Source organism: Podarcis melisellensis (genome assembly GCF_964234715.1).
Source record: "Podarcis melisellensis genome assembly, chromosome: 1".
NCBI lineage: Eukaryota > Metazoa > Chordata > Lepidosauria > Squamata > Lacertidae > Podarcis > Podarcis melisellensis.
The window spans coordinates 8,019,841-8,031,955 of NC_138528.1; the positions used below are offsets into that span (position 1 = coordinate 8,019,841).

At 45.3% G+C, this 12,115-nt stretch overlaps 2 protein-coding genes across 3 annotated transcripts in view; both read left to right on the forward strand.

Annotated features, from left to right (window-relative positions):
• Positions 1-12,115, forward strand: part of DAAM1 (dishevelled associated activator of morphogenesis 1) — a 186,405-nt gene that overhangs the window by 127,820 nt on the left and 46,470 nt on the right. For both annotated transcript variants that reach the window (XM_081909810.1, XM_081909811.1), the window contains exons 6-12: positions 1,338-1,671; positions 3,310-3,420; positions 4,404-4,507; positions 5,703-5,769; positions 6,594-6,711; positions 9,270-9,408; positions 11,907-11,965. In XM_081909810.1, coding sequence (XP_081765936.1) covers positions 1,338-1,671; positions 3,310-3,420; positions 4,404-4,507; positions 5,703-5,769; positions 6,594-6,711; positions 9,270-9,408; positions 11,907-11,965 — 932 coding nt within the window. The remainder of the gene's footprint in view (positions 1-1,337; positions 1,672-3,309; positions 3,421-4,403; positions 4,508-5,702; positions 5,770-6,593; positions 6,712-9,269; positions 9,409-11,906; positions 11,966-12,115) is intronic.
• The window catches only part of JKAMP (JNK1/MAPK8 associated membrane protein), a 93,302-nt gene that overhangs the window by 6,303 nt on the left and 74,884 nt on the right, over positions 1-12,115 (forward strand). The window lies entirely within an intron of this gene.

The window sequence follows — 12,115 nt, forward strand, 5'->3', positions numbered from 1 at the left end:
TTGTTGTGGGGGAGGAAGGGAAAGGAGAATGTTAGCCACTTTGAGACTCCTTCGGGTAGTGATAAAGCGGGATATCAAATCCAAACTCTTCTTCTTCTTCTTCAATACTTTCTGTACCAATAAGTGCAAACTGACACTTGATTAAGCTTTTGCTCTGCTAACTGTACATTGGAATCTACTCTGGATCAATACTGAGTAGAATTTCATGACACTCTCCCCAGCTTCCCATCCTGTCTGCTTCTCCTTTCCCACTCTGGCAACTGGTGGCAGCAGAAGACGGCAGGACCATGTCAAAAAGCCACCCCACAATGGCACCCACCACCTGAGAGGTGCCGGAACTGCACTCGGGCTGAAAAAAAGCCCTGACTCTAGTGATTTCTGACCATTGGCCATTTGGGGAGCCGAAGTCCAGCAGCTTCTGGAGGTTGCCATGTTGTAATTCCAGCTAAAGCATCCAGGACAGCTGACCATCCAACCTCTGCTTAATGTAATTTGTAATTTCATCGTCATCAAACCTTTTATTGGCATCACATACAACATCCAAAACAAATTAATACAGAATTACCACTTCCCCAGTGGCACAAAACATTTGCTAAAAAAGAAAGAAAAAGGCAGAGCAGTCTATCATCACATCTCTTGGTCTCCAAGGAGATCAGACGTCTGCAGTGTATTTCGGCAACAAAAAGCCAAATAGAGATATTTAGCCGCTGACTTGGTGAGCTCCTGATCATTCCCCAGTAATAGAAAATGTATGACCTCTGATTCTGGTTTCCATTTGGGGATACAGAGTTGATCTAGAAATTGCTGGCGGAGATCAGCATATAGTTTACAACTGAGAACCATATGTGTGAGGGTTTCCACCAGGTGGCCTTCATGTGGGCAAGTTCTTTCTCCTTCCACCCTGCCTGAGAACCTTCCCCAAAGGAGGTTTGATGGATTTGAATTAAACCTGGCCAGCGAAAATGCCCTTCTTTCCTGAGGGTTAAGAAGAAATTCAAGGTAATTGTGTTAGTTTCATGTGCCCAAGAAAGTTGAAAATAAAGAGAGGAACATGTTTTCTCTGCTGCTACTGTTAGTTCTTGGGGTTCAATATCCCACAACCTAGTTTTTATTATAGCCTTGGCAGATGGAAGGGATATCGATCGCAAAAGTTCCACTGACAGCCCGAGTTGCTGGACCTTCTTGTTAAACTGTTGTAGCCCTGGGGAAAGAAAGGGGTCTAACAAAACTTCGATGAGGAGAGGATCTTTATCGGATGCAAAATTTGTAATTTGCATTGTGTGGTGTGTTTTTTCCTGACGAACCCTCTTGTATTCATGGCGATCTGTTTCTGGCAGGTTTGTAACCAGGTTTATCGACCTGGATGGCTTGACGTGCATTCTGAACTTCCTGAAGAGCATGGACTATGAGACCTCTGAGTCTCGGATACATACCTCTCTCATCGGGTGCATCAAAGCTCTGATGAACAACTCTCTGGGCAGAGCTCACGTCCTGGCCCATTTGGAGAGCATTAATGTGATAGCGCAGAGCCTGAGCACAGAAAACATTAAGACCAAGGTTGCCGTGCTAGAAATCATGGGTGCTGTGTGCCTGGTTCCCGGGGGTCACAAGAAGGTGCTGGAAGCCATGGTGCACTACCAAAAATACGCCAGCGAAAGAACTCGCTTTCAGGTACGGACTTGCCTCTTGCCACTTAAGTTGGTTGTACGTTGGGAAATATGGGACGCGGTGGCGCTGTGGGTTAAACCACAGAGCCTAGGACTTGCCGATCATGCGGTTCAAATCCCATGATGGGGTGAGCTCCCGGTGCTCGGTCCCTGCTCCTGCCAACCTAGCAGTTCGAAAGCACGTCAAAGTGCAAGTAGATAAATAGGTACGACTCCAGCGGGAAAGTAAACGGCGTTTCTGTGCGCTGCTCTGGTTCGCCAGAAGCGGCTTAGTCATGCTGGCCACATGACCCGGAAGCTGTATGCTGGCTCCCTCGGCCAGAAAAGCGAGATGAGCGCTGCAACCCCACAGTTGGTCACAACTGGACCTAATGGTCAGGGGTCCCTTTACCTTTACATTGGGAAATAATGAAGGCAGTTAGAGAGACATTTTTTTCCTTTCCACGGAGTATCAGTGCTTCTTTTGCCCCACGGCTTCTGTCTGATCAAACAGGGCTTGCAGGTTTTTGAAAACAGGCAATGCCTGTTTTTTACCAGAGTCAGCAGTTGGACAAGAAATCTCTGCTTGCATCGGCCCTTTAAAGCTTACCCTCTGCCTCCAGTATTAACTTTTACTTAGTGTTTTGAGTTCTACATGTGTTTGGGCAATCTCTGGATTTATTTTTTATTCTAATGCTGTCTGGGGTCATCTCAGTCTGGCTCCCTGTTTGTGGAACTCTCTCCCCAGGGAGAGTTGCCTGGCGCCTTCATTATACACCTTTAGGTGCCAGGTGATAACATTCCTCTTTAACCAGGCATTTGGCTGACTGACTTCCAATGCCCTTTTAAAATGTGGTTTTTTTGGGGGGGGTTGTTATTGTTTTTGTTGTTATTATGAATTGTGTGTTTTTATATTGTGATTTTAGGTTGTGAACAGTCCTGCAGGTATAGGGCTGAATACAAATTTTAATAATAATAATAATAATAATAATAATAATAATAATAATAATAATAATAATATTTTATTTTTGCATTATTTCAGCAGCATCTGCCCTTCACCTTAAGGTCCCAGGGCAGGTGGAAACAATTTAAAACACAATATCAAAATGCAGGGTCCCAAGAATAGGATGCTTGTTTAAGTGACACCTGAGAGATATGCTTGGAAGCAACCAAACATCAACTGGGTTGTGGGGAGGGAGGTTTATTGGTTTGCTTTCTCGTTCTTGATTTTACATTGTATTTTTATGCTGTGAACCACCGTGAGATCTACGGATGAAGGGCAGGATACAAATTCAATAAAGAACAATAATAATATTGATTATTTTTTTGCAATTAATAAATGGGTGCTTAACTCAGGACTCTGTGGTTCTGTCAAAATATGTAAAAGCTATCTCTAGCCAGTTCATTAGCATGGACAGGTAATTCCAACCCAGCCTTCTCCAAGCTTTTGTCCTACAGATGTTTTGCCAGCACCTGGGAGCTGCCCAAAACATCTGGAACACACCACAGGAAAGCTGTATGGGTGGGCCATACTTTTTTTGTGATCCTCAGCATAAAAAACTAGTTCTTTTTTTCTTAATGCAGTGGGTTTGCACTGGTGGCATATTGCCCCTGCACTTCTGCACCTGTAGACGTCATTAATTGAAAACCTTGTACCCCACAGACACTAATAAATGACCTGGACCGAAGCACAGGCCGATACCGGGACGAAGTGAGCCTCAAGACGGCTATTATGTCCTTCATCAATGCAGTTCTAAGCCAAGGGGCTGGAGTGGTAAGTTTGGGGGCTGGAGGGATAGGTTTCAACCATTGAGGCTGGCGAACACTTGGCTGGTGGGGTGGAGGTCCAACAGGAGGTGGCGCCAGAGGCAATGGCCGGCAGAGCCAACTAATCCTAGTATTGCCCCTATTCTCCTCCATGCTACAGGGAGTGATGCCTACTGAGCTCTTGTAAGTAGGAAGGCAGGCAGGTGGAGGTTGTTTAAGGTTGGTGGGGCAGGGCCTCGTTCAGTCTAATAGCTCCTTCCTTCCTTCCTCCCTTCCTCCCTTCCTCCCTCCCTCCCTTCCTTCCTTCCTCCCTCCCTCCCTTCCTCCCTCCTTCCCTTCCTTTCATTTCCTTCCTTCCTTCCTTCCTTCCTTCCTTCCTTCCTTCCTTCCTTCCTTCCTTCCTTCCTTCCTCCCTTCCTCCCTCCTTCCCTTCCCTTCCTTTCATTTTCTTCCTTCCTTCCTTCCTTCCTTCCTCCCTCCCTCCTTCCCTCCCTTTCATTTTCTTTCTTTCTTTCTTTCTTTCTTTCTTTCTTTCTTTCTTTCTTTCTTTCTTTCTTTCTTTCTTTCTTTCTTTCTCTCTCTCTCTCTCTCTCTCTCTCTCTCTCTCTCTCTCTCTCTCATTCTCTCTCTCCCCCCTTCCTTCTCTCGCCCCCTTTCCCCTCAACAGAGTTCCTGAGAAAGCTTAGGTGCATGATAGAGGGGGTAATTTTATACAGCCTTTTTCTGGGAACACATGACGGGTTCCTTGCCAGAGGACCCCAAAATTCCATTGTGGGGCAGGAAGCCCAAGTGCTTAGCGTTCGGTTCCAGCCCTCTTTCCTGCTGTGCCTAAAATAAGATTGGCTCGTTTCTGCCGCATCTTCCCTTCTGGTTTGGGGATGATGGGAGTTGTAGTCAAGAACAACCAGAAGACACCCAAGTTGGCATCTAAAAGGATATTCAAATCAGACCCACAGTCCTTGAAAGGTCTCTTCTCTTCCTCTTTTCCAGGAAAGCCTGGACTTTAGACTCCACCTCCGATATGAATTCCTCATGCTTGGGATTCAGCCTGTGATTGACAAATTAAGAGAACACGAAAACTCCACGTTAGATAGGTAAGTGTGGTTGATTGGTTTGTAGTCCGTGAGGTTTATTTTCCCCCATCTGTGCCTTCTTCATTCTTGCTGGATTTTGTGTTTATTATCCATCTTTAGGCTGAAGCATTCCAATTACAAGTTCAAATGCTACCTGAACGCTTCTTAAAACATGCCTAATGCCAGCAGTACTTAAGTGCAGTTGTCAGTCAAATTTGTGCTGTATTATTAGTTTACAAAATGCTTTACAATCTCCCCTCACCCCGCCCCTTGCAATTTTGTTTTACTTTGTCGAACTCATGCATTTATTGGTCTTTTCTCAGGCAACTGGGCTGTTGTTGTTGTTGATTCAATATACATACCGCCCATTATCAAAAGGCCCCAGGGCGGTGTACAACATTAAAAATGCATTACAGAACACCAGTGATAAAAAATGTAATAAAAAGCATACTGGCAGACAGCCTAATAATAAAATAGTCTTCTCCAGAGATGTACACCTCTGTGGTCCCTAACCCCTTACTTACTGGCAGTTATGTTTGGCTCCCACACAAATTTGAGCAAGAATGAGAAGCTTTGCATTGTTGTTAAGAAGATGAATTATGTAAGGGCTTCAAACTCTACTGGATGAAATGTCAATAAATGGCTTGCCTGCTCTAGAAATTTCTAAATAGGAATAGTAGTATAAACCTTCTAAGACTTCTCCCTCCCAAGATTGATTCAATAATAATAATAATAATAATAATAATAATAATAATAATAATAATAATAATTTATTATTTATACCCCACTCATCTGGCTGAGTTTCCCCAGCCACTCTGGGCGGCTTCCAACAGAATATTAAAATACAATAATCTATTAAACATTAAAAGCTTCCCTTAACAGGGCTGCCTTCAGATGTCTTCTAAAAGTCCGGTAGTTGCTTTTCTCTTTGACATCTGGTGGGAGGGCGTCTCACAGGGTGGGCGCCACCACCGAGAAGGCCCTCTGCCTGGTTCCCTGTAACCTCACTTCTCGCAATGAGGGAACTGCCAGAAGGCCCTCGGAGATGGACCTCAGTGTCTGGGCAGAACGATGGGGGTGGAGACGCTCCTTCAGGTCTACTGGACCGAGGCCGTTTAGGGCTTTAAAGGTCAGCACCAACACTTTGAATTGTGCTTGGAAACGTATTCAATAGCCCATTACAATAAATGTGTGTTGACTCTTATCTCCTTCCCAGGCATTTAGACTTTTTTGAAATGCTTAGAAATGAGGATGAATTGGAGTTTGCCAAAAGATTTGAACTGGTATGTATGCATCCAAACTACTCTGGTGCTGGGTGGTTATTTTTTTCCTGTTGTAAGAATAAAAAAGCATAGAATTCTACCTGCCTCGAATCACTGCAACAACTGGATCCCTTTGCAGTGACCTCTGAAAATGGGGTGGGCAGGTGGGGTGCTTTTAAATGAGCATTTTCACAAACCACCCCCCCATCCCAAATGGGCTCAGCATCACTATAAGTGAATCACACTCCTGAGCACTGTATGAATTTTACAGTGGATGTCAAAATTTACATTAAAATGGAAGAAGCAAAAATCCCACGATAGTGGCTTAAAAGTAATATTGCTTTCACCATGATTTGGACATACAGTGGTGATTGCCTCATCTTCCTAAACATCAGCACTCACATCTGTTTGACAGTGGAACGGACTATCTTGGAAAATAGTGGACTCTCCTTTGTTGTAGGTTTTTGAACAGAGGTTGGGTGGCCATTATCACAGGGTTTCTTTAGCTGTGATTCCTGCATTTCAGGAGGTTGAACTGGATGGCTCTTCCAACGCTACAATTCTATATTCTGTGTCAAGAGTTCTTGTACACCTGGCAAATCTTGACTGGGATTGTGAACATGCCCGTGTGGATATAGACGCGTGCAAAATTTTGAACATTCATTGGGGGGTGAAATGTGTGTGTAGACCTGCCCCCATTATATATAATAAAGACCTGATTTGAAGACAGATTGTTCTGGGTTTAGTGCAATTGAGGGCAGCAACTTTTGACTCCCCGTGGCAATGTCGAGCCATACTTGGGGCGTGGAAATACGAAACGTCACTTTTTGCCTATCCAAACACAGGTCCATATAGATACGAAAAGTGCAACCCAGATGTTTGAGCTTACGAGGAAGCGGCTGACCCATACAGAAGCGTACCCACACTTCATGTCTATCCTCCATCACTGTCTCCAAATGCCTTGTGAGTAAATATATAGAGATGTATTTTTGTATCTGTACATGTAAAGCACAGGGACGCTGGTGGTACTGTGGGTTAAACCACAGAGCCTAGGACTTGCCGATCAGAAGGTCGGCGGTTCGAATCCCCACGATGGAGTGAGCTCCCATTGCTCAGTCCCTGCTCCTGCCAACCTAGCATTTCAAAAGCACATCAAAGTGCAAGTAGATAAATAGGTACCACTCCAGCGGGAAGGTAAACGGTGTTTCTGTGCGCTGCTCTGGTTCGCCAGAAGCGGCTTAGTCATGCTGGCCACATGACCCAGAAGCTGTACGCCGGCTCCCTCGGCCAATAAAGCGAGATGAGCGCCACAACCCCAGAGTCGGCCACGACTGGACCTAATGGTCAGGGGTCCCTTGACCTTTACATGTAAAGCAGGCTGTGGGTGGTTTCAGGACTCTTGTTTACTGTTGACTGAAGTTGGAAGTGTTGTAGCTGTAACATGTTCCATAAGGGTTATTAGAATGGGTCGCTTAAATCTTCGATGTTCTGCGAAAGCAGCAACATCTATAGGCTACGTACCACATTATTTCGAAAGACTGTTTGTGTGTGTGCTCATTTCAGCCCCTCTCTGCGGAAGTGGATGACTGGGCTGATGTCCTCATGATGAATGGAATGGTGTCCTCTTGATCAGAAATAGGAAATATGGGTTGCAATCAAAGTAGCACTAAGGGGAACACTGAATCATCTCAAGGATTTCTACTTGCGCAGCAGAACATTCTCCCTTTTTCCTGTCGCTGTGCACCCTTTAAATCTGTTCTGAGACAGAATTGGGGACGGCAGGGGGGGCACACAGGGGGAAGAGATGGGTGGGCAGTTGCCTTTCTCAAGTGGAACTCATTCTGTTTGCGCAATTAATTAGTTCAGTACTGCCCCAAATTTTTAAGGACAACACCATCTGCCCCAAAGGGCGTGGAGAAGGCTTCTTAACCATGGCAAGAGAAGACAAAATGACCAGACTGGATTTGTAGCACATATTTAAAAAACTGGGATGAGCGCTTGCAATGGGAGGAGAGGGAGGGGGAGCAGCTTGGGCTGCAAGATCGAAGGAAAGTAGGGTTTCCTCGTGAGTTGGTCCCTATAAATCTCTCTGGAGAAAAGATGCTGGGATCCCCACCACCCTTCCGGGGTCTCAGGTTTTCTGCTAATTTACATCTTTGTGCACCCCAAGGACTTGTTGACTGTAGGTTGCCATGTTGCGTTCCATAGAATGTTATGAAAGGAATTGAGAATTGAGCCTGATGTTTGCGCAGGAATATTTTGGAACCGGCCCTTTCAATCGTCAATAACAAATGTAACAAAGGAAAACAGAAGTCCTTCCAAGAATGGGATGAGTTTGCTAGATGCAACCCCTAATTATCTCTCTACCCCCTAAAAAAAAAACCCTCTTCCTCCTCCCCTACAACCATGAATACACCATCTTGCATACACCAGCATGAATATATGTTAAAATCTGCAAAGTCAAAACTTCGGTGCTTCTCATTTGCAATGAAAATGTAATCTAGCAAAGCCTCTTCCCACTGAAGGAAGTGGAAGCCTGGAGGCGATTTATGCTCCATTTCCCCCTTCCCTCCTGCAGCCACTTCCTGTGCTGTTCTAGAGGATCTCCCCAACTCCCTGGAACAGGTTTTCAAGGGGCTACAGGGTGGGGTGGGGAGGAGAAATCCTTGAGAAACACACACACACACACACACACCGCTCATGTCAGCATGAGCGAAGTTCCGCTCACGGGTACACAATGGAAGCCGCTGAGTTCTCTGACAACATAAGAGGTAGCTTAAATTGATTGTGTGCCATTCCTCTTCCCTCGAACAACACAGCTGTTATCCCAAACAACAGCAACAAATTTCATAAACAATGGATTTTGGGCTTTTGCTTATTTTTACACAACCCCCCTGGAGCATCCAGGAAATACGTTCAATCAAGCTCTGCTGTCATTGCAGTCATCTGCACGGAAGATTTTCTCAATTACATCCAATTGTTCTGGATTTGCCTGAGTTTTCCTAGAAGCCCCATATCTAGCTCAGCTTCTTGTGTGATTTACTTCCCTGATATTTGATTCAAAAGTTGTGTGCGGGGTAATCCCACAGACTCTTAAATATGTTTATTTTTATTTATTTAAATCCCGTATGTTTCCACGATGTCACTTGCTACTTTTCATCCTGCCTGACACACACAGATACACACACCCCAACAAACCATATTTCCCTCCACAGCTCACCTGAATTTAATGGTTGCCCAGATCCACATTCGTATGCAAGCATCTGCCTTAATTGCAGAAGCATTTTGAAAGATGCCAAACTCCAAGGCCTCTCCGTCCTTGCCAAAAGAGGTCCCTTGAGAGCTGCTTCCTTAAATGTTTTGCATAGCTGCCTCTACAGTCTTGGAATGGTTTTGTGTTTGAAACGTGGAAGCAGCAGGAATTTCGGCCAAAACCGCTGGGTCTCTGCCGCGCGGGTCTAGCATGCATTCTCCCGTGTGAAAGTCTTTGTTAATCTCTATCTCTCCTCTGCCTCCTTTAGATAAGAGAAATGGCAACACGGTCCATTATTGGTTGCTGCTCGACCGCATCATACAACAAATAGTTATTCAGAACGACAAAGGGCAAGACCCAGACTCAACACCCCTGGAGAACTTTAATATTAAGAACGTTGTTCGAATGTAAGACCCTCTTCCTCCCTCCTTCTGAACCAAATGCTAAATTAGAAGACTTTCTTTCGCTCTTTCTTTCCTGGTTTTATTCTGTATTTGGTGTGTGTTTTGCTTTTTGAACATCTTTTTTTAAAAAGGCACGTGCTTGCAAGTTAGGTTTCCTACATTGACGGGGGTTGAGCTGGATGATCTTTAGAGATCCCAACCAACCGTGATTGTATGGACTACATAAGTCTAAAACGGGGATGGGTTTTTCTCCTTCCTGCGTCCAGAGTTGGGGGCGAGGCATTCAGTTTTAATTCTTCGTGTTTCCCCTGGATAACTGTGAACATATGTTCCCTGTGATCACAAATACAGGCAGCGGCCAATTTATTCTGGTCTGAAATGTGTATGACCACACAAGCACACACCAGACCAAACCTGGAAGTGACCCAAAAATGCCACCAAAATGAGGGGGTGGTGGAATGGGGCAGCCTTATGCAGGCCCGGCTGGTGTGTACAGGGATCCAGAATGTAACTTCTCCGAAAACCGGTCCCTGCCTGTACAAACTGTGTTTTGAGGGCATGAGGCTCTGTGGTATAAAATTAAGGAGGTAAGAAGAGTCCTGCTGAATAGGGTCCAAAACGTCCATCTAGACCTGTTCTCCATAGCTGCCAAGAAGATGGCTCCAGGATGCCCATATGTTGTACATGAAGTCAGTAATACAGACCTCTCCACACTGTTGCCCCTGACCAACCAGCAATAAATAGCGTGCAACCTCTGGATCAGTAGAAGCTGGTCTTCCTCTCAAACAGCTTCTTGCACCCTGCCTGCCTTCTGGCTTACAAACCAGTTGAGGGGTGGGGGCCACTGCCTGTCAACTTCCTCTTCCTTGGTCTCAGTATTGCCCTTGTAACCTCTGTGGGGGCCGATGGAGGCAAAACTAGCATTGCTTGTCCATGCCTCCATTGCCTCTAGCGCCACCTGCTGTTGGACTCCCTGTTTCCTGCCCTACCACTTTCCGCTACTGTTCTGAACCATGGAAAGTCCATTTTTAGCCATCATAGGTGATAGGCCAACCATGAATTTATCTGAAGCGGACTCTGTTGTTGTTGTTTAGTCGTTTAGTCGTGTCCGACTCTTCGTGACCCCATGGACCAGAGAACGCCAGGCACCTCTGTCCTCCACTGCCTCCCGCAGTTTGGTCAAACTCATGCTGGTAACCTCGAAAACACTATCCAACCATCTCGTCCTCTGTCGCCCCCTTCTCCTTGTGCCCTCCATCTTTCCCAACATCAGGGTCTTTTCCAGGGTGTCTTCTCTTCTCATGAGGTGGCCAAAGTAGTGGAGGACCTGTCCTTCCAGTGAGCACTCAGGGTTGATTTCCTTCAGTATGGAGAGGTTTGATCTTCTTGCAGTCCATGGGACTCTCAAGAGTCACCTCCAACACCATAATTCAAAGGCATCAATTCTTCAGCGATCAGCACAGGGCTAAATGAATGTTTTTCCCTGCGTGGATTTCTGTTTGAGCGACAGAATATTCTCCCCCTATGCAGCCCATAAATCTGTTCTAAGGTTTTGCCCAAATTTGTGGAAATCCTCACATTGACCGGACAGGTTGGTTGAGTGCTTCTTCTGATCTCCTTTTGAGCAGTTAATTCCAAAAGTTATCCATGCATTGATACTTCCCATGGCCCTTGTTACATTCAGAAAGGCAATTCCTATTTTTCGTGCTCCCAGCCTGCTTCATCCATTTAGCATAACCTGTTTCTAATCCTGTAAGAGAATGGCCGCCTTGAAAGGTTTTCAAACACCTTTCTTCCCTATTAAGAGTCTGCTTTCGTGTGCCAACATTTCATGGCTGATAACCTCATCCCATAAGGTAGGGTTGCCATATTTCAAAAAGAAAAAACCGGGACTCCCTGAAAGTTGTTGAGCTTTCTTTAGGAAGACGCCAAAATTGATAAGCTTTTGCAAAAATGCGATTTTTCGATTGATCCAGGATTGATTTCAGAAATCCTCCCCAGACGTCAATTCTGCCTTTGAAATCCTGGTAATGTCCGGGAAAATCCAGACGTATGGCAACCCTACCATAAGGAGTGGTGTTGGTAAAGATTCATAGCATTGTAGTGGTTCTGACAGTGTCTAGAAAGCATCTAGATTTCCTCCTAATCTCTTAAATCAGTGGTTCTCAACCTGTGGGTCCCCAGATGTTGTTGGACTACAACTCCCATCATCCCTGACCACTGGTCATGCTAGCTAGGGGCGATGGGAGTTGTAGTCCAACAACATCTGGGGACCCACAGGTTGAGAAAGGCTGTCTTAAATGCTCCTGGAAAATAACCTGGCAATACTGAGTGAGCCCAACCTTAGGCCTAGCGACCCAGAAGCAAAACATTGCCATTGTATAAGTTTTTGTGGGAGGGAAATTGACAAATGCATATGGATGAAAACCTCAGGCTTTCCTTAATCCTCGTTTCCTATTGTATGTGGTGCTTATTGTTTTCATGGTTTGTTTTCTTTCCAGGCTGGTTAATGAAAATGAAGTGAAGCAATGGAAAGAACAAGCAGAAAAGATGAGAAAAGGTGACTGATGCAAAATAAACAAACATTCCGGCCTAAACCAGAAGGATAGGTTTATGGTAAAGCAGATCAAGGATGAGGAAGGAGTGGCCTTCTGAGGTGTAAGTGGACTCCAGCTCCCATCTTACAAGGCTGCTGGTGATGCTGACTGGG